The sequence below is a fragment of the Vitis vinifera genome, chromosome 13 (genome assembly GCF_030704535.1).
Source record: "Vitis vinifera cultivar Pinot Noir 40024 chromosome 13, ASM3070453v1".
Classification (NCBI taxonomy): domain Eukaryota; kingdom Viridiplantae; phylum Streptophyta; class Magnoliopsida; order Vitales; family Vitaceae; genus Vitis; species Vitis vinifera.
Genome location: NC_081817.1, coordinates 29059437 through 29081918, shown reverse-complemented (window position 1 = coordinate 29081918; position 22482 = coordinate 29059437). Strand labels below are relative to the sequence as shown.

Sequence of the window (22482 nt, the reverse complement as noted above, 5' to 3'; positions counted from 1 at the left end):
GTATAAATGCTATAACAAACACAACTGAAAATGCAGAATGATCCATTTTGTTCCTTATTATTTAGTTTGAAGGAAACATTGATGAATCCCTTGCTTTGCAGATTGACCCTGGCGTTGAGCTGATGCTTCATAATGTGTTATTATAAGAGATATAGGCTGCCCGAGTTTTCTGAATATACTCCATAGTCCCTCTGATGCCTGTGAGTGTTCAAGTCTGGTTGCTTATCAGAAGCTTTCCCAGCCAAAGTTTGCAACTTTGGCTGTAAAAGTATCATCCATGAGTTATGTTCTGAGGCTTTTATGTTGCAATGGATGATCTGTTTACTGCATTCTTCATTCAGGCACAAGTCCTCAGGCGCCTCTGAAAAGGAAGCTTGATAAAGAGCCATTGTGCATGAACTCATACACCAGAAGTCGGTGTTCACCCTCATGGCAGTAAAACCCAGCAAGCGTCCTGGATTCTTATGGTGAGTTTGGCCTATCACATTCACTTCTGCTTTGAATTCTTTCTCACCTTCTCCCACCACCTTCTCCAACTTCCTTTCAGCAACAGAATTTCCAGAACCTGATGGTAATATCCCTTTATAGACAGTGCCAAAGGCTTCTACCACCTCTTGTACTCGGGATTCTGTGATAAAGCTGCAGATTTTTGAGGTTCAAGCATTAGAAAACTAGAGAAATTGCAGTGACAGAAACAAAGAAGAACAGAGAGGGGCCTAAGAGGACTGAGAGGATTATAATTGCTTTATTTTGCTTGCCTCTGCCTGAAGTTAGTTCACTGGACTTCAATATCATGATTAGAGCACTTCTGGCAACAGTAGTTTTATCCAACCTCCCATTTGAAAGAGGTAGTCTTTTCCTCCAACAGCTTCCAGTTCCATATGCAAACCTCAGGTCCTCAAAAATAGCAACTGCACAGTAGGCTGCAACACCCGATCCCTGGGTTGGCAATATGGTATTAGTTGGGTGCTTGAAGCTCTCCCATATACTGGTATACAATTCCCATTTCTGAGCACGGCACCATGCACTGCTTCTCTGCTCATATTACCAAATCTTTGTCTTCCATATCTCTTAGCCTCCATGGAGAACAAACCGTCCATTGGTGGTAAGCTCAACTTTTGATTCTTGGCAACCATTTGCAGTCCAGACAGCAAGAAGGAATAGATCCTTTTCACCTGGAGAGGGTCAGAATTCAATTGCAAAATCACCAGAGGGCAAAACCCATGCAGAGTTGGCATCAGTGGCATAGAGAGATGAACCCAAGCTTATATTACTATAAGCTTGGCTGATGAGTAACAATTAGAGGTAGAGAGACTATGTATGTAAGTTATTATGTGAATAATTGGTCACCCAACTGGTTTTCTCTGCATGTTGCATTAAGTTGAAAAAGTCCAGTGAATATTATTTTCTTCTATAATTGAAGAGGAACACAGAAGCGCCTAAGAGGACTGAGAGGATTAGAATTGCTTTATTTTGCTTGCCTCTGCCTGAAGTTAGTTCATTGGACTTCAGTATCTTGATTAGAGCACTTCCGGCAACAGCAGTTTGATCCAACCTCCCATTTGAAAGAGGTAGTCTTTTCCTCCAATATCTTTCAGTTCCATTTGCAAACCTCAGGTCCTCAAAAAGAGTAACTGCACAGTGGGCTCCAACACCCAATCCCTGGGTTGGCTAGATGGTATTAGTTGGGTGCTTGAAGCTCTCCATATACTGGTATTCAATTTCCATCTCCAAGCATGGCACCATGCACTGCTTCGCTGCTCATATTACCAGTCTTTGTCTTCCATATCTCTTAGCCTCCATGGAGAACAAGCTGTCCATTGGTGGTAAGCTCAACTTTTGATCCTCTTGGCTCCGGTTAATTTCCATTTGCAGTCCAGGTAGCAAGAAGGAATAGATCCTTTTCACCTGAAGGGGGTCGGAATCCAAATGCAAAATCACCAATGCAAAATCACCAGAAGGCGAAGCCCATGCAAACTTGTCATCAGTGTCATAAGGGAGATGAACCCAAGCTTATATTACTATAAGCTTGGCTGATGATTAACAAGTAGAGAGACCATGTATGTCAGTTACCATGTGAATAATTGGTCACCCAACTGGTTTTCTCTGCATGTTGATTAAGTTGAAAGAGTCTAGTGAATATTATTTTCTTCTATGATAGAACATTCTCCTGGTTTTCTAGCCAGATTCATCTTGGCAGAAAACTGAAGAGAAAATCTGAACAGAACAATGAAGATGGATCAAAAACGCCGAATGAAAAAGAAGCGGGTAATTTGAGAATATGAAACACAGCAAACAGGGGTTCCTCCCTGCAGTTCCAAGATATCCCAGTTCAAAACGATAAGATTCAAAAACTTTCTTTAAGAAGAGGGTGTTAACTGTTGGGTGTTTGGTAATCAGTTTATCCACTTAATAATTTAATTTAATTTAATTTAATTCGTTAAGTAGATTAAATTTATTTTATAAAATAACTTCATGTTATATCTTAAAATTAATTTTAATTTTTAATTTTAAGCATTAAATCAAAATAATTAACTTATTTTTAATTTTAATTATTTTTTTATTTTTATTTTTTTGTTTCATTTGTCCACATTTAGTTAGTGTATATTTTACAATTATAACTTCACATTTATAATTCATTAGTTATCGTAAATAATTTGTGTTATTTTATGTATTTACCATATTTTAAATATGGATGTTTAATAAGCAAATTTATCATTTAAGATTAAAAAATAAATGTTAAATAAAATTAAAGAATGTAAATATTGGTTCAAATTAATGAAGGTAAATATGATAATTTGATGATTTAAAATAATTTTTAAATTAATTTTGTTGAACAAGTTTAATACTTAAAGTAAATATTAATTAATAAATTTTAAGTTAATAATTTAAATATAATCTAATTGAAAGTCAATTTAATAATTAAGTAATAAATATTAAGTTTTATCAAACAACTATTAGGTGGTGTTTGTTTGTTTGTTTTTTTTATTTATTTAATTCTAAATAGAACTTTAATGTTTAATAATGTTAAATATTAGGTTGTTTATTTTTATTAAATATTAAAAAGTAAATAAAAACCAATATATTGATTTTTCTATTTAGAAAAAGTTAAATATTTTTGCTTTTTCTATTGAACAAAAGGTTATGATAAATCATGAAAAGATAGAAAAACAAATAATGTAAAAACTAAAAACAAATTGCTTGAGCGAAAAGTTAAAAAAACAAACATCTTCTTAGCCAACAACTTAAACATGGGATCTCCTCCATTTAGCTTTGTAATTAATTGTCCAAAATGACAAATTAATACATCTCAACTATAACTTAAGTTTTCATAGAATAGAAATCTTCAAACGAAATATCATATTTTGATGAATCTAATTAAAAAATGTAGTATTAGCTAATGACTCACACCTTCTAGTCTTTTCTTATTATTTTATATTTTCTAGGTATTAATTAATAAGCTCCTTAATCTAAGCAGCTCTCTCTCTATATATAACAAATCTAATCAAATTATGTGTGTGGATATACGGAGGCTCCTTTTTCTATCATTTATTTTAATTAAATAGTAAAATACTTAATTCTAATTATTCTTCATGCATTTGAATAATCCAAAATAATAAATTAATGCATTTTCTTAGCTAAATAATTTGTATATGCTTCTAATGACATCACAAAACAATAAATCCAATGGAATATAAATGGTAGCTATAATCCTCTATCATTCATCTCAATCAAAGAGTGAAATGAGCAATTCCAAGTATCATTTATTCATTAGCTACTTCTATTGTCCAAAGTGATAGATTGATTAATGCCAATTAGAATAATTTTTGATACATAAATGAGATGCTTTTGTCACTTTCCTTTAATTAACTTCACAAATGAGATTGAAATCATGTCTCCATCAAATTAGGTATCATTTTCACCATTATTTTGGTACATATAACACATGTGCATACCCTTTTTTTTGTAGATGTTTAATGGCTAATGGAGTAGTGTTTCATACCAAAGATAGAAGGGTGGCAAGGTTTAATTTTCACTTTATTACATGTACGTTCCCTTGTCAAGGCTTTGAGTATACATCAAGCCAAGTCATCTGAGTTGGAATCCTTGTGTAATACCTAAAATTGAAAGATACCTAATTTGATAATCCACATTGAATAGGAAAAAATTTTCCTAGTACTATATATGTATGAGTTGCTCTTAGTAATGTAAATGCAATTTAAAGCGATGATGGTTCATTGAAATTAAAGTGGACAATATCTACACGATTGAAAGTCATTATACCCTGATGTCTCTTAACTATCGAGTACCAGCCCAAAGATTCCTCTATTGACTTCAAACCAAGATAACAAAAAAATCAAACTACCCCAACTTCCTTTCTTTATTTTTCTTATATCCTTTGTTTGGTTGTGGAGAATGTGAAGGGAGCAATCAAAAGTTTTGGCATTAATTTTATATCCACATTAATTGCTTCACTACCTAAACTTAATAATATATATATATAAATGATTTTTAAGTTTTGATTTCATTTCTTAGCTGGAGGATTATAGCATAGTAAAGTATTTAAGTATATATTAGATGCACAACACAAACCTTGGTCAATTAAATTTTTTTTAAAATGTGATTAATTTTACCTTTAAATTGATTAATATTAGATGACTAATTTAATAGAATGAGATAATTGAAAAAATAAAGAAGAGAATCCCGCCATTTAATAGTGTATGATATTCAACTTTCATATATTTTGTTAAATATTTGAAATGTAAGCCATATAATTAATTTTGTTTTTTCTCATTTTTGTGATATTTTTTAATCCTCAATTTCTATTGAATAAATAAAAATATTGATAACAATAAATATGGTAACATCTTTGGACTCCCTAACGTTATCGTCGGCTGCCATGTTTCGATTTAGTAATGTTAACCCGATTTCCTTTTGAAGTTCACGTTTCGTGCTTTGTTGGAATAGCTTCCCGCATCTCTTAAGATCAACTAACCCATGTGCAAGTGCCGTTCATATGAAATCTTCCCTATTGCAATGAAATTTCAAAGACTAACCGGGCTTGTTGACCAAGACTATAGGTTCATTGAATACATCAATGTAGCATGTGTGCGGTCCAAAACATGTAAAGGCATCACAAACCTGATCTTACCTCAAACTTTCATTCTTGAACCACCATAGTCCCTCTAAGAAGTTGGCCACGGATACTCACCTTCACATAGTTAGTAAGAGTTTCTTAAATTTATTATTATTTTTTTTGAAAAGACTAAAGAGCCCATCATATGGTGATGTGGCATTACAGTATTGTTGGCACACAAAAAGTGTGAGTAACTGCATAAACTCCGATCTACGTGTAATGCATGCAAAAGAAAATACATGCAACGTGTGTAAACATTTCTAATTTCATATTCCCAAGAGGCCCTCAGTTTTCACACCAAAACCTTTCCTAACAAATCTTAGTACCGAGAATACCACCTCAAAGAGTGGGCCCTGCCCTAAAATCTGGAGGGCAGTTTAGGTATTTGAGAGACTACCACAAATTTAGCACCAAAAATACCCCCAAAAAGAGGGCCATGCCCCCAAATTTGGAGGGCATTTTTGGAATATATAGAGAATAATGTGGGCTCGGCCATGGGGTGTCTTTCTGTATAAAGGAGATGATGCTTGGGAGAGAAGAATCAAAAGCAAAAATGGCGATTAAAGGGTCTCTTCTTGTGTTATTCACTGCTATTGTTGGATCAGTGGCTTGGAATGAAAGTGCTGGCGGGCCGGAAGGTGCTCGTGGCCCGGAATGTGCCGGCCGGAGCTGTTTTCCGGTGGGGTTTGTGTTTGGGACGGCTTCATCTTCTTACCAGGTTGGTGGTGGTTAGGATTCTTGCACTGTCGAAGATTGACGTTTGGTTTTTTTATTTTTCTATTTTTGTTTTGTTTTGTTTTTGTTTTCGGAGTTGGGATTTGTGTAGGTGGAGTGATGGGGTGTGTTTGGTTTTCTGGAATTTTGCAGTATGAAGGTGCAGCGGATGAAGGTGGGAGAGGAAGAAGTATATGGGATACTTTCACTCAGAAATATCCAGGTGTTCTCTCTCTCTCTCTCTCACTCATATGATTCTCATTCTCTCTCTCGCATATGATTCTCATTTACATTTTTTATCTCATCTTTTCACCTTTGGATTTTGAAAGTTATTATTTCTGTGATTGAGTTGTGCTAGATCTGTCAATAAAATAAAGACATGAGAGAAGCCAGTCAAGAGTTAAAGACTTAAATGGAAAAATTGGAATGTCTCTCTCTGGTCCAGAGAATGTACATGACATTTACTTCTAAACCCAACAATATTGTTGAAAGGTGAATAAAGGGTCCAGTAGTTGCACCAATATTTGTGAAAAACTTATTTACATGGGACCATGGGTGCAAAGCCCTTCTCTATATCTAGAAGGGTATGCATAAAAGGGTAGAATGTGTGGAGTCTGGTGTGGAAAACAAAATGATTTCATTTCCTTTGGATGTTCAAACAACCACTAATTAATATTCATGCATGAAGGGTTTGAGAAAGGAAAGTGTGGGTGAACTTACAAACAATATACTAACATATTTATTAGCATTTATTATAGACCACTAAATATTATTACCATAATGATACTTTTTTCTTCAATTGGTCTATCTTTACTCTTGTTAAAAGTATATATGTATTATTAATTGTGGGAATTTTTGTGGTGGCATTGCAGAAAAGATAAAGGACCATAGCAGTGGAGCTGTTGCAGATGATTTGTATCATCGTTACAAGGTATATATGGTTTGGTCAAATTAGTGTTATTAAAGAAACCCCACCTACAAAAGCATATAGCTTTTATATATATATATATATATATATATATATATATATATATATATATAATAAATAAATAAAAGAAAAAAGAAAAAAAAAAGGAAATACAGAAAATATTTGAGAAAAATAAAAAATTAGTTTAAACTCCTCAAACTTTTTTCTAACATAATTTCCAAGCTTATCCCTCTTCTATATGTAAAGAATTGAAAATGCATAAGTTTATAAATAAATTTTATTATGTTTTTATCTTCTTTTTTTCTAATTTTTTTCACAACAAATCAAACAGAAGAGTTTGGAGTTTCTTTTAAAAAAGAAAAAAAAATGAAAAAGAAAGATCCTTTTCCTACTACTGTCAAATGGAGCCTTACATTTATACAGCCACACCTTCCTCATTAATGGAGATTTTGTAAGCTTTGTTTGATTGATGATTGATTATAAATTGGGAATTTGACAGGAAGATGTGGGCATAATGAAGGATGTTGGTTTTGATGCCTTCAGATTTTCCATCTCTTGGTCCAGACTTCTTCCAAGTAAGAGCATCATTTCCACCAAATTTTAGGGTTTTTCAAGCACTGTCCATGCATCTAAAATAGGATCATTTCTAGCACTTTCAAGTTATAATTCAATCATACAATTCATTTATGTCTCATTCACTCTTCAAGCGATGAAATAATCCAAGTATTGATGTAACAATTTTCTTTGTATATCTATACACCTAAAAATTGAGTAGCTAGGATTCATGGTATGATGAGTAGGAGCCAAATCCATGGTTTTGTTAGCTTTGAACGTCATTTTCTCGATAGAATTCTCTTACTATTTAACCACCAATTAAGAGATTCATTTGTACAAAATATTGGTATTTAGTCTCTTAAAATCTCGAATTTTAGGTGGGAAGTTAAGCGGTGGAGTGAATCAAGAAGGCATCAATTATTACAACAATTTCATCAATGAGCTCCTAAAAAATGGTAAGAATTTAATGCATTCTCATTGTTTTAGCTCTTACTAACATTAGGGTTAGGGTTTTGTTAGGATTACAGCCTTTTGTGACTCTATTCCACTGGGACCTTCCACAAGCACTTGAAGATGAGTATGGAGGCTTTTTGAGTCCAAACATTGTGTAAGTTCGGAAAGTACTCAATGGTTCTTTAATTCCTATGTATAATATCTTCCTATATGATTAAACGCTATCCATCCAATACCATGATCAGGAATGACTTCCAAGACTACGCCGAACTTTGCTATAGAAGCTTTGGTGACAGGGTGAAGCATTGGATCACCTTAAATGAGCCCTACACCTTCTCCACCATGGGATATACGTATGGTATATGCCCTCCAGGTAGATGTTCAAAGTGGTGGTCTGAAGACTGCATTGCGGGCGATTCTGGGACCGAGCCCTACTTGGTTTCACACCACCAGCTTCTTGCTCATGCAGCTGCAGTGAAAGTCTACAGGGACAAGTACCAGGTTAGTATATGGTCTCTGAATTCAATCAAATTAGGCCCCATTTGGCTCAGCTATGCAGCTTTTCATTTATGCTTCCTTAAGAAGATACTAGTAATTTTTGAATTAGAAAAATTTTCCCCGTGTCATGTGTCATGTTAAGAGGGTGTTTGTTTTTGTGGTTTATTGCTGGAAGTAATTTATTTTCAGAATTTAGGTTATTTATTTTTTTATTTTTTCGTGACTTATTATAAACTTCTTATTGAATAAAAAAAACATAAATATTTAATTTTTTCTAAATAGAAAAAATAACATATTGATTTTTCTTTACTTTTTAATACTTAATAGAAATAAAATATTACAAAAACAAACAATCTAATATTTAACACTATTAAACATTAAGGTTTTATTTAAAATTAAGTAAAAAAACAAACACCACCTAAGTAATTTAGCATAAGATTTTAACCATCATAAAGTGCTTTCAAACAATTAGAAATGCTCATCTTCATATCATTTTTCATTTGTTAGAATAATCGAATTAGGGTTCCAAATTAAAAATGCTCATCGATCAGCGTATCAACTTTTTATTTATTTATTTATTTTTTATTTTTTATTTTTTATCATTGGAATAATCGAATTAAGGTTCCAATAACACGCACGATATTGTGTTAGGTCTCTCAAAATGGTCAAATTGGGCTGGCACTAAACACACCATGGATCGTGCCCTACTATGACACACCTGCAGATCGAAATGCAGCAAACCGAGCCCTTGCTTTCTCGTATGGATGGTACAAAATTACAACAATCACAAACCCTTTTTGTTTTTTCGTTTTTTGTTTTTTTTTTATAATGAAAATGCATTGAAGATGGAGTTGAGCCTAATACAAATCTATCATACTGTTGTAGGTTCATGGAGCCACTGAACTCAGGTGCCTACCCTACTGACATGGTGAATTACATCAAAAACCGGTTGCCAGAATTCTCTAAGGTGGAATCCTTGATGGTAAAAGGATCTTATGATTTCATTGGTATAAACTATTATTCCGCACGATATGCCACAGATGTTCCCTGCAAAAGCGAAAACATGAGCAGCTACACAGATGCTTGTGTTTACCTTACATGTAAGTATTGCTTCAATGGAGTTGGTTTTTTTTGGCCATGACCTTAACCTAAGTTCATTCACTTCTATTTTTCAATATGACGAAATCAATCTTTTGCATACCAGATGAGAGAAATGGAGTTCCCATTGGCCCAAAAGTAAGATCTTTAGAATGGTACATTAATGATTGATTTTGTAACTTAGGGTGATAGTCAAGGAAAACAGTTTCTAATTGATGGTTGGGATCTGCATTACAATTGATTTTGCAGGCTGCCTCTGACTGGCTCTATGTTTATCCAGAAGGGATTGGAGATATTTTACTCTACACAAAAGAGAATTTTAACAATCCCATCATTTACATCACGGAAAATGGTAAAAACATTAAACGGTTATTTAATATAATATACATAATTAAGAGTATTTATGCAATAAACTTTTTTTAAGTCCAGTCTTCTAAAAATTGTTTATGAGCATAGGGTTTGGAATTTTGTACCATTTCGATATCTTCATCTTTTGCAGGAATTGATGAGCTTAATACCAACACGATATTACTTGAGGACAATATGAGAATAGACTACTATGATCAACATCTTATGTTCATTCGACGTGCAATGACGTAAGTTTTCAAAAAAAATTTTTGCTTTCTTTTTTATAATTAAATCTAAGAAATTATTCGAGTTTTTTGTTTGGAATAATCTAATTAAGGATCTCGATAGGAATGGGGCTGATGTAAGGGGATACTTTGCGTGGTCATTATTGGACAACTTTGAATGGATCAGTGGCTACACGGTTCGATTTGGAAGCTACTATATCGACTATAAAGATGGGTTGAAACGATATCCTAAATCATCAGCGAAATGGTTCAAGAATTTTCTTAAGGGGGGTTAGACTAATAAGTACTTTGTAATTTCATAATAATAAACTAGTTTTCCTTTTAATAATGCTAAGTTTTTGGATTATAATTATCATTTCTTTTATTTTTCTTTTACGGCAACTTTCAAGTAATGATGATGAATAGAATTTCCCAAACGCTGCAACTTTTTGGACCTGGTGAAGCCCAATTTTAGCTTAGAGCCCAAATCATGTTTAGGCCCATTAAGCCTCAAGGGCTTGCTGCCGTGATTCCCTAAGGCAAAAGGGAAACAAGTTGGGCTACGGCCGATGTTTAGGACAGACGAAACATGGCCCATAACTTCTTGCATTTTATGATACAAGTTAGGCATCATTCCCAATTTTAGCTATTAAAATTGAACAAAAATCAAATCCTTAAACAATTGAAACTATAGCCATGATATTAACAAGTAATCAAATTAAGTTATTTTTCAAATTTAAATAAGTTACTTTCCAAATATGATTTGACCAAATTTTCATATCATCAATAGATTTAGAGTTTGTTTAGTACTTAGTGATTAAAAGTTCGTTTGGTACGTAGTGATTCTAGGAAGTGCTTTTTACATATAATACACTCTATGCCATTTAATTAAGTTTTAAATATAATAACTTTATTACTTTTATAAATACATTTTCTATTTTCTATAACTTTACTATATCTTTTTATATATAAAATATAGTGATTCTTATATAAAAGTTAAGAACTTGTTTTACATATTTAAAAATTACTTAAGTAATAAAAATAATTAAATAATTAATAGATACCCTATATTTAATGTTTTTATAAGTGGATCGGTGATTGAATTGGAAAAATTACTAGTTCATAATTTATTGATTAGACCGATGGTTGGACTGTAATTGAACTAATGATGTCATAAATAATAATTTATATATTATATAAAATTTAAAATAATTATAAGAAATTAAAATTATATATAATTAATTTTTTAATAATATTCTATTTTTATATTTGACATATCAAATTAAATGATGAAGATAAATATAAATATATTAATCTTTTAGATTTTATTAAATAGAACATATACAATATTTAAATATAAAGATATATTTAAAATGAAAAAAATTATGATATTTAATTTTATTTGCATGTATTTTGTATTTATTATTTTGAAATGATTATGTAAATTAATTTATACTATTTTTATATTTATCATTATATAATTATTATAAAAATAAATGTGAAAGGGTTATATATAATTAAAATTTGGAAAAAAAAACATTGATTTTGTTATATATTTTGATTTGCAAATATAAGAAAATAAAGAAGTTTTATAACTTAATAATTAAGATTCAATTTTTACACCTGAAGGTCTCAGGCTTAAGCTCTCCAGCTTGCAAAATCCTTTTCTTTATGAATAAATTCCACATCAGAAATGAATAAAAAAAATATGTAAGGATTGTGGGATATAAAAGCATGCAAGAATCATTAACTTACAAGGCTAAAAACTTATTGGGCTTGATGATAAATGGGCTAGATGGGCTTCTCATGGAGTGATTTGGTTCCTTAGAAATGTTGTTGTTTTGATGCAAAATGCATTAAGATGACATTGTTTTGGCTTAAAAAAAAAAAAAAAAAAAAACGAACCACCTGGTTTGGGCAGTTCACTAATTCAACCATGGTTCATCTGGTTTGATGCCAAATGGTTTTTTGGTGTGGATCAGACCGGTTTGGTCAATGATCATACCTCGGTCTAGTTTTTAAAATATTGATACACTTGCATTAATTTAGGTCAAGTGAGTCATGTGTTTGTTCAAAATTTCAAAGATATACCTTTGCAACTTGCAAGGAATATTCCTAATTTAAAAATAGTACTTTGTCAAATAATTGTAAATTATATACCATATAAAACTATATTTTATATAATATCTACAATATTAAAATCATTTATGCAATGTATTTAATAATAATAATAATAATAATTTTTTAATCTATACTTAAAGGTAAAGAAAAGGCCAAAAAAGTCCATGGCCATGAAATCACAATTCAACTGACAAATGAAATAAATGAAAAAGGTGAAGTTTTCTGTGCCCTCTCATTCACGTGCCTGCAACAATAAATAATGCATCTAAAGTTTTGGTGGGAATTATTATGGCCATTATTTATTATGAATCTTATCCAAACATATCTGCATGTAACATATATCTTTACATTTATATATTATCTAGAATTTAAGATAGAAAAAAAAAAGTTCGATAATTTTTTATGTAATAAGTAAAATAAATTCGAAATAAATTGTAATTAAAATAAATTTTACCCTTTTCTCTATTAATTGCTTATATGTGTCTTATATGTTGTATTTCAATACCCCATTGTAAGTCTTATGTGCTCATCATTTTTCTATTTAAGTACATTTCTTTCAAATATAGTATGCTTGATTATATAGTTGGTGCAAAAAAAAACTTTTTGAATTCCTAATAGAAAGATATTTCGCTAATGCAAAAGTCTTTAACATGACACAACATCTCTTCCTTTTTCAATGTTTTTTTGGCATAGAAGTAAGTTTTTTTGGAATTGCCATTCAAAAACTAAGAGGGGATGCCAAATAATATTTTTTAATATCACATTGGATGCCTTTATATAATTTTATTTTGATTCATATAAAAGTAGGAATTTATTAAGATATAAAGAATTAATATATAAACATTGTGTTTAAGATACAATAGATATAATTAAATTACAAAAAATATAATCAAGGTACGAAGTTAAAAAAAAAAAATGGTTTAGACAACCTTAACAACCAAATGGTAACTCTTCACTATTATATGGAGTTTTTTTTACAAATATTGTGATGTATTTGTATGAGCCCTAGTACCCTAAAAACTATTAGGTTATGTTTGGTTGTCGAAAAATATTAAGAAAAAAAAAATGTTAAGAAAAATAATTTTTTGAAAAACATCAAATATAATTAAAACTATTAAAAACTTGTGTATTTTCAAATGATTTAATCTTTATATCGATAAGTTAAAATAAATAAAATAAATTTCAAATGACATGTAAAAATAATTTATTAATTTTAAATTTATTTTTTATTTTCCTTTAATTTTACTTTTCCTTTTTATTTTTTTTTCTTACATGTTCTTTCAAATTTTCTGAGAACCAAACATAGTTTTAATATTATCTATATATTCGGTAGAAAGTTGGGAAGATATTTTCATTAAAATTATATGATATAGCACCCTTTATATATATATATATATATATATATATATCGAAAAGATACTAGCTGATACCATTAAAAAAAAAACATACTATTTTTAAAACACATGAAATTATTTTTAGCCTTTAAATTTGTATTTAAACTCCAAAAATTAGTAAAAATTAATATGATAAAATGGAAAGGCTTAGAAAAAAAATATGGTTTCAAAATATATATTTTTCCTTTTTTCAAATTTTTATCATACTGATATTTAAGAATTATGAAATGGGGAGGAAATATACTAATTAATAACCCATCACTGCATGGGTGAGAAAATCATGTCTCTTTAATGAGGTGCCCATATTCTTCGATTCATAAATGCCAGATAAGAGGAGCATCTTCTGGGAAATATGTAGGGTGGCTCAAAGACAGCTTGTATGCTGAGTTGTATATGCTTAAAAGGGAAAAAAATTTCCCACTCCATATTTACCACAAGGTCTTTAATCTTTATTTTGGAATAAAAATTAACAAATAATGAGAATTTATAATTTACAGTGATAAATTGTCCAAGACAAAACAACAACCATGGAGAAAGATAAATTCCAGGGGTTGATTACTAAAATTTTCATTTCCTTAGCTATTTATCTTAAAAAACAGAGTAGGATGAATGATATTTAAAGTTTATTTTACAGTGATTTTATAAAGTATTTTTAATTTAAAAAATGTTTTTTAAAAATATTTGACAAATTGTAAGAAACATTTTTAAAATTTTAAAAACTCATTTTTCGTGATGAAAAATCACTTTAATATTTTTTGGACAAACACTTGATTGATGGATTTTTTAAACACTTTCATAGAAAACACGTACTTCTACTAAAAGATTTTCTTATATATGTTTTTGCCCTCTTTTGCACTATCTTCAAGACATTTGCATTAACTTCAAGCTAGCTAGCATTGTGATGATGGTTGCAGGTAATGACCGGTTGGTAAGATGGGAAATAGACCATTAGTTATGAATAACAATTATGCACATATCTACTGATCATGAAGAATGTTAGCTACGGAGTATTTCTACAATAATTAATTGTATCTAACTCATGCTTGGACCGTAGTATATATTTCTACAAATCTTCTCAACGATATATTTGATTTATATATAAATTAATGTTTAATGCAAGAGGAAATGCGGATGGGATTGTTCTTGGCCAACAATGCAAAGACTTAGAGAAGATCTTTTCAAAAGTGGGTACGTAGATGACGGAGGAGGGATGGAAGTCTAGTGTCCTATATCAAGTGAGTACCATGCTGGTTGAGTTTACAATATATAGAGTTACCTTTACTTCTTAAAATGGGAGTATATGTGATCCATGTGGTATCAAAGCGAGGTTTGACCTGATACGCATTGCACGAACTCATTGATGTAAACATCAACAATTCAATATGGACATGTCTAACATGGGAGGAAAGGAAGTCAAATATCTCACAATAATTGATTACTAATGTTGGTTGGGTCTTATCTATAGGGCTAGTACCCCTGCCTCCCTTTACCTTCAGTTTTTGGGGATGTAGCTGCTCCAACGTTAATACATCTCGAGTGTATGACAATGACTAGAGGTTAACCTTACAAGTCGTAAATCATGATCTTTAGAAAATTCCAAATGTGGACTTAATGGACATAAGATCCATGAATAAGGCTTGCGAATGACCATTGATTCTTTTCACAATTGTCATATTTTAATCCCTTTAATCTATAAGGAATTTGGAGAATAGCTAGCAGCAATCTTTTAATTAGAAAATGTCTTGCAAGGTCTAAAATTAAAACATATATCCAGAATTGTTCATGGGTACGTAACTTGCTAAATATCTGAAACCTTATTCATATAGGAAGGTTAAAGGAGGGACTGGAAGTTGTTCAACCATGGCTGTTTATATATCCTCCTATGAAAAGAAATTCATATATCCCTCATATGCATGATTGAAGTTATTGGCAGTAGCGACAACATGTCTAATAAATTATTGTACTAATTAACGGTGAGCAACTGGACAGATAATCATCTTAGCTTGAATGAAAACTCAAGGTACCTTATTAAATTCATGAAAATGTGTAGTATTGCTAATAAAGAAGATCGGTGGAGCCGTCTACTTTACAGATTGGGTGAACAGAGATTAAAGAATGAGATGAAGGACAAAAATCTCGGGTAGTACTATTCCTTTGTCGGCTTTAAGAAGATCAAGGGATTATGTGATATCATATACTTATATGCTAATTAATGACCCATTCAAATTATTGCTGTGTGTCTAGATCTTGAAAACTTTGTCTTTGTTTATTAGGGTATGTGACATGCGACTTATAAAATAATGGAGCAGGATTCATTAGCAAAATCCTCTAAATATACAGCCTGTGATCTCTACGATCAAGAGTTATAAATGGACCAAAAACTATGGCTTCATATATATATATATATATATATATATATATATATATATATATATATATATGATATGATTGTACTAGGTCCCATATCGTCATCCATGAAAATATCCTATTCTTTGCTTCTAGCTTTCTCTATATATTGAGAGTTCCACAAACAAATTTGTGTAGCAAACTCAGCAATGGCCACTCAAGGTCCTCTTCTCCTCTGTGCCCTTGTCCTAGTCCTCTCCTTTGCCCATTGCCATGGCGTAAAGCCCTCGGCTATGTTCAGCAGACATAGCTTTCCACCCGGTTTTACTTTTGGAGCAGCCTCATCAGCCTACCAGGTACAACCCCAACATTTTCCATTGACTTAGGGCTACAAGGTTTTCTCAATATATGCATTAACTTGTATACTATTATCTCAGTATGAAGGAGCAGCACATCTTAGAGGCAAGAGTATCTGGGATACCTTCACTGCAAAACATCCAGGTCCTCTCTTTCTCTCAGAACCTCTGTTCATCATCAGTTTGGTCTTAATCTTGGCAAAGAACCTACAACCGTAATGATAAATGATAATTTTAGCAATACTGAGATATCTAGTCCTTTTAAGCCATGTTCGCCCAAACCAAGATTGTGAGCATTTTCCGAGTTTTTTAAGTTACCCACTTTCTTAAAAGCTTTAAGTTATTAGAACATATATATTTGGACTCATAATATATATTATATTCTAATAACGACCACTTTTCCGAAATGTTTAAATACAATAGTATTAATTATCACACCGATACTTCATACTTGTTCAAGGATAGGTCGAAAAAGGTAATTTAACGCTAAATCTAGCTATTTAACAGTTAGAAAATTCTTTTTCCTACCTTCTCAGGTTATTATGTGGTAGCCAAGTCTCTTAGCACATGCATTTTCTTGGAATTTTGGACAAGTTGTCTAAAAAGAATTCAATGGTTTTGTCTGAAAGATGTAACACTACTACTAAACTAAACCCCAACCTGCTGAGCATAAATCAATTCAGGCACATGGTTGTTTGGTGTATTTAAATTTTTTCCCTGGCCTCAAGAAAAAATTATTTTGAATAGAATATGCATGTGCTAAGGGATTCAAATCTCAAAAACATACCATCACTTATTATTAGAAGATGACTTTGATTCCATGGTATTATTTACAATTTCTCATTGTTTTTGCTTCAAATGTCTAACTGACACAAACTGTTGTTTGGTCAGTGTCCATTTGCTGTAAACTGAAACTTGGTCAGTGTCCATATGCCCAAGTGCCTGTAAATTTTCACGAGCCTCACTAGCTTTTTCCCAAAAGAAAACCAGAAAAGAAAAGGACACTTCAACTGATTTTTTTGTTTTTTTTGTTTTTCTAGCTACAGTTTTTGTCCACTGTAAAATCTAGGATCTGTACAAGAAAAAATCAAACCTTGAACTTGATTTAATTGTTGGATTTTGGCTTATAAGATTGAGACAAATCAGTGGATTTTGGCTTATAAGATTGAGACAAATTAGGGATGACAAAGGGTTGGTTTAGCGTGGGTACGTGAATTTCTCATATCCATCTTGCTTTGATTATTTTTTTTAATTTTTTTTTGAAAATTTTAATTTTTTAAATTACATTAAAATAAATATATTTTATAAATAATTAAAATATTATAATTTTTTATAACTTATTTTATTAAAAAGTATTTTATTATTATTATTATTATTATATATTAAAAATAGGAAAATAAAAATTAAATTAAATTAATTTTTATAAAAAAATAATAAGAACATTTTTGTTTGAATGAGATAAAAAAAGGATGATAGGTTAGATTTTAAAAATTGAGTTTTCAATTACCCTTTTAATCAAATAACCCTACATTCAACACCTCAAATTCTACATCTCATATACCATCTATGGGTGGAGATATTGAAATATAAGGGTTAATTTCATTCATTAAAGGGGACATATCGATTAAATATATCTAATCCTTATAGTTTTGAAATTTCATCATACACCTCCCTTATTTTGAGTAGGAGGGGAGGTAGATGAAAATAAGAAATGAAAAGAATAAAGAAGATATTTAATGAAATTTGAAATTTATAAGGATTAGATTTATTTAACTGAAAACTTAGAGGAGGTAAATGAAATTAATCCGAAATACAATTTTGTCCTTTTTATTTTTATTTGTTTGTTTTTTCTTCTTGGTTTAATCAAAGAAAAAAAAAATCTCAAATTCAATAAGCCTCATTTGGATCAATATCATTAGTTAAGACTAATTGACAGTTAATCCCAACTTTCTACTTGTTAAATAATGATCAACGATTTGTGTTCTTGAGCTATGCCTATTTTGTTATTTCCATACAAATTTTCATAGTATTAATTTCTGAAAAGAGGTTTGGTGCTGTAACAGAGAAGATCTCGGACCAGTCAACAGGAGATGTAGCCATTGATTTTTATCATAAATATAAGGTAAACCCTAATGTAAATGATATTTTGTCACTTGTCTTTGGAGCCTTGGAATAGCAATCATCCTTACGGTGACCAAATCCTTGGATTTACAGGAAGTTATCTTCACTTCTGAAAAATAACTTTAGAATTAATGTTACAGGAGGACATTCAACTGCTGAAGTTCTTGGGTATGGATGCCCTTAGATTCTCCATCTCCTGGACTAGAGTACTACCAAGTAAGAAATTGGGTCATGCCCATATGATGTATATATATTTGATTGAATGATCGACATTAATTGATCCATTAGCTAGGTTAACATATATGGAATTTTGTTTTCAGCTGGAAGAGTTAGCGGGGGAGTGAGCAAGGAGGGTGTCCAATTTTACAACAACGTCATCAATGAGCTCTTAGCGAATGGTCATTACCAATCTCCCTTGAAACATTCTATGTTTTCCAAAATAATTTCGGAGAAATAGTTTGAAGAACTTATAGTGCATGCTCATATATATCTGGCTATCATATGTAGGACTGAAGCCCTTTGTGACTCTATTCCATTGGGATCTTCCGCAAGCCCTTGAAGATGAGTATGGTGGATTCTTAAGCCCTAAAATAGTGTAAGTTGGAACATATGATCATACCTTCATCTATACATTTTTCATAAAATGATCCTATTTAATTAAAGGAAAAGCTTCGGTTTGATATAGGGACGATTATCGCAACTATGTTGATTTTTGCTTTAAACAATTTGGGGATCGAGTGAAGCATTGGATCACTTTGAATGAGCCATTCTCCTATGCCTACTATGGCTACTCAACTGGGACTTTTGCACCGGGCCGATGTTCGAACTATTCAGGCACCTGTGCCTCTGGGAACTCTGCAACTGAACCCTATAAAGTGGCACACCACCTACTTCTTTCTCATGCTGCTGGAGTGAAATTGTACAAGGAGAAGTATCAGGTTTTTGCTTATGACTTGTTACATGCATTTCATTTTGATTAACTAAAGATCATTTTCAAGATAGACAATATTGATAGTTTTGGATTATTATATTTGAATGTTTGCAGAAATCTCAAAAGGGAATCATCGGAGTAACTCTAGTAACACATTGGTTACAATCAAAGTATGCAACCGTTGCGGGTGTCAAGGCTTCCCGTAGAGCCCTTGATTTCATGTTAGGATGGTGAGTTGTTAAGCCACCATTTTGATTTACGACTTGGTGGGTGTTTTGGTAAAAAATAATTCTTATTATTTAATCACTTAACTTTAAATTAAATTATTCTTAAATTATTAATTTAAAATTCATTGTAAATTATTAAATTGACATATTTACTTTCATTAATTGACTAATATTTATATATTTTCATTTATTTTAAAATATAAATTTCTTGGTTAAATATTTATATTTAATATGTTGTACATGTATGAGATAACTATAAAAAAATATTTACGAAAAGATTATTGTGAATGTAGAGTCAATTGTAAAATATACTTTTATTAAACATGGTAAATGAAATAATATATATATAATTTAGAATAAATTAACTATTTTGACCTAATATTTAAAATTATTTTTAACTTTAAGTTATAATATTAAATTATTTTTTAAAATATGCTTAATTTACTAATTAATGATTTAATATTAATTTTTTAAGTCACTAAGACATATTAAGTCATTAAGTTAATGTATCAAATACATTTTTTTATTCTAAATATTTAGTTTAGAATATTTCCTCATTGATTAACTTTTATATGAATTTTTCATTCTTTTTTTTAGGTTTTTACATCCAATCACATATGGCGAGTACCCAATGACCATGCAATCTCTTGTGGGGCATCGACTCCCCAAATTCTCGCCAGCAGAATCCGAAATGCTTAAGGGATCACTGGATTTCTTAGGAATTAATTACTATACTTCAAATTATGCCACTACCTATGCATCAGCAGTAAACACCTTGGAGCAAAGCTGGGCAGTAGATGGCCGACTCAACCTAACCAGTAAGCTTGAAAAACTCAATCTATGAGCTCAACTATGATTCTTGTTCTCCTTCATGCTTTGCCTATAGGTGACTAAACCCTTTTTATTTTTTCTATGGCTACAGCGGAGAAAGATGGGGTTAACATTGGCCAACCGGTAGTATCTCTGTCCTTAGACATTTGAGGTTATGTTTGGTTCCTCAAAAAATTTGAGGGAAGACGCAAAAAAAATAAAATATAAAAAAAAATAGAGGAAAAATAGAAGGAAAAAAATAAAAAATAAAAAATAAAACCAATAAATTATTTTTATATATTACTTGAAGTTCCTTTTACTTATTTTGACTTTTCAATATAAAAATTTTAAAAATAAAAAAATATAAGTTTTCTAATTAATTTTAATTATATTTAATTTCTTTGATATTTTCAAAGGATAATTAGACATGAAAAAAAAAAATGACATTTTTTTAGTATTTTTTTTTTAATATGTTTTGGGAATGAGACATAACCTATATGAATTCATGAATTCATTACTAAGTGATCTATGGTGTGTGATTTTGTAGACCCCGTTGAATTGGCTTTACATTTGTCCATGGGGAATCAGAAAACTTATGCTTTACATCAAGGAACATTACAACAATCCAACTATTTACATTACAGAGAATGGTAGGCTTAATGAATGAATGGTAGGCTTAATGAATTGATTATCAACTTATATTGTTTTTAAGTCATGGAACAATATTTTGATTTCATTTTAATATGATTCAAACTAATCCGTTATATGGTCTTGTGCAGGCTTGGCTACTGCAAATAATGCTTCAGTGCCTGTGAAGGAAGATCTTAATGATACCTTGAGGATAACATACCACCGTGGACATTTGTACTATCTCTCAAAAGCTATCAAGTGAGTAATTACATTTAGCTCACATATGCAACATCCATGGGTTATGTGAGTGTTAGGGTTTTAGCCTAAGCACGTTGGCATAATATATAAAGTTTATCTCATTTATGCTCACATGTGATAAGTTAAGCTTTTAAGTCAAATTAATAATCTAATAATAAGAATATGAAATATTTAACTAAGATATTACATTGCACTAAGTCTAGTTTTGAAGTTTTTAGGGTATTGTACTATATTCTTGAAATCAAATCTTGCCTTCATTGAGGTTGGAATTTATAACATTGAGGCCTAGCTTGCAGTAATACATATATTAGGTCATCCTAATTTTGAGATTTTTCCGAAGTACTAGAATATTATTACTAATATAGTGTATGTATGTATGCAATTTTGGCAGGGAGGGCGTCAATGTGAAAGGATACTTTGCATGGTCTTTTCTTGACGACTTTGAATGGGATGCTGGTTTCACCTTTCGCTTTGGCCTCAGTTATGTGGATTATAAAAATGGTTTAAAGCGATACCCAAAGCATTCTGCTTATTGGTTCAAGAAGTTCCTCCAAAAATAAAACATGTAATCCCAGCTACTAGGTGGTTTTTGCCATCGTCTAGAGTTTGGTATCGTTAATTAGTATTAGTGTGCTAAAAGAGGATCTTCAAGATCTTCACCATGAAAACAATGCCTATGTGTTGTAATATGAGACTTGCTTAACTTAGTATTAATAAGAAGAAAGCCTCGAGTCTTTCTCATTTCATGAAGTGTCTTCTATAACTTCAATTTATAGCTCTCAATGAACACAATTTCCCATTGACATGATTCTTTGAATGACTCAACCAACCATAAATCTCCATTTTTTCATGGCTATAAGCTAAAAACATTATTTCGAGGTGTTTATTATGTACCTAGAAAACATTATTTATCATGTCATAAGAAGAAACAAGATTTGAAATGTTTGCAATTGTTTTTCGATAAACATATTGAGCAACAATTGAAAATGACGTAAACAATACTTCAGAAACTTTTAAATTGTACATAAGTTTTCAAACAAATTTTTTTTTGCATAAAATCAATTGAAACCCATTTTAAGAACAATTTTAAAAATTTGTTTTTTGATAAATCTTTTTGAAAACATTGCTGAAAAGATCCTTAAACATTTTCAAATTTCTTATTCTTTATATATAAAAGAAAAAAATAGGTAAAATAATTAAAAAAAAACATGTAAAATAATCTACTAACTTCAATTTTTTTTTTCTTCTTTTTATTTATTTATTTATTTTCTTTCAAAATTTTCAAGAATGAAGCATAGGTTAATCCATAGTAGTTATGTACATAAAATTGATT

General features: G+C 30.9%; 3 protein-coding genes across 3 annotated transcripts; 2 read left to right on the top strand and 1 right to left on the bottom strand.

Moving 5' to 3' along the window:
* Positions 1-140: 140 nt before the first annotated feature.
* Positions 141-1869, bottom strand: LOC132254938 (G-type lectin S-receptor-like serine/threonine-protein kinase LECRK3). Its single transcript, XM_059742020.1, has 5 exons — positions 1771-1869; positions 1482-1671; positions 1094-1175; positions 890-988; positions 141-639 (listed from the first exon to the last, which is right to left on the bottom strand). The coding sequence occupies exons 1-5, from the start codon at positions 1867-1869 to the stop codon at positions 141-143; spliced, it is 969 nt and encodes a 322-aa protein (XP_059598003.1).
* A 3779-nt stretch (positions 1870-5648) lies between these two features.
* Positions 5649-10328, top strand: LOC100252705 (beta-glucosidase 12). The gene is made up of 13 exons (XM_002275632.4): positions 5649-5855; positions 6005-6074; positions 6724-6782; positions 7279-7354; positions 7712-7789; positions 7854-7941; positions 8033-8288; positions 8937-9052; positions 9171-9385; positions 9490-9521; positions 9633-9735; positions 9883-9979; positions 10080-10328. Exons 1-13 carry the CDS (start codon positions 5658-5660, stop codon positions 10249-10251), a joined length of 1560 nt encoding a protein of 519 aa, XP_002275668.2. The 5' UTR covers positions 5649-5657; the 3' UTR covers positions 10252-10328.
* Positions 10329-15974: 5646 nt separating this feature from the next.
* On the top strand, positions 15975-21899 carry LOC100244286 (beta-glucosidase 13). The gene is made up of 13 exons (XM_010661016.2): positions 15975-16172; positions 16254-16317; positions 18236-18294; positions 18434-18509; positions 18614-18691; positions 18801-18888; positions 18979-19231; positions 19339-19454; positions 20049-20269; positions 20374-20405; positions 20809-20911; positions 21041-21149; positions 21541-21899. Exons 1-13 carry the CDS (start codon positions 16026-16028, stop codon positions 21707-21709), a joined length of 1515 nt encoding a protein of 504 aa, XP_010659318.1. The 5' UTR covers positions 15975-16025; the 3' UTR covers positions 21710-21899.
* The last annotated feature ends 583 nt before the right edge of the window (positions 21900-22482 follow it).

Coding starts and splice junctions, on each gene's coding strand:
- LOC100252705 (XM_002275632.4), top strand. CDS start 5,658: ATGATGCTTGGGAGAGAAGAATCAAAAGCAAAAATGGCGATTAAAGGG. Junction 7,355..7,711: donor TTGGTCCAGACTTCTTCCAA/GTAAGAGCATCA, acceptor CTCGAATTTTAG/GTGGGAAGTTAAGCGGTGGA. Junction 7,942..8,032: donor TTTTTGAGTCCAAACATTGT/GTAAGTTCGGAA, acceptor TACCATGATCAG/GAATGACTTCCAAGACTACG.
- LOC132254938 (XM_059742020.1), bottom strand. CDS start 1,869: ATGGAAATTAACCGGAGCCAAGAGGATCAAAAGTTGAGCTTACCACCA. Junction 1,672..1,770: donor GATATGGAAGACAAAGACTG/GTAATATGAGCA, acceptor AATACCATCTAG/CCAACCCAGGGATTGGGTGT. Junction 989..1,093: donor GAGCTTACCACCAATGGACG/GTTTGTTCTCCA, acceptor ATTGTATACCAG/TATATGGGAGAGCTTCAAGC.
- LOC100244286 (XM_010661016.2), top strand. CDS start 16,026: ATGGCCACTCAAGGTCCTCTTCTCCTCTGTGCCCTTGTCCTAGTCCTC. Junction 18,692..18,800: donor CAATGAGCTCTTAGCGAATG/GTCATTACCAAT, acceptor TATCATATGTAG/GACTGAAGCCCTTTGTGACT. Junction 18,889..18,978: donor TTCTTAAGCCCTAAAATAGT/GTAAGTTGGAAC, acceptor GGTTTGATATAG/GGACGATTATCGCAACTATG.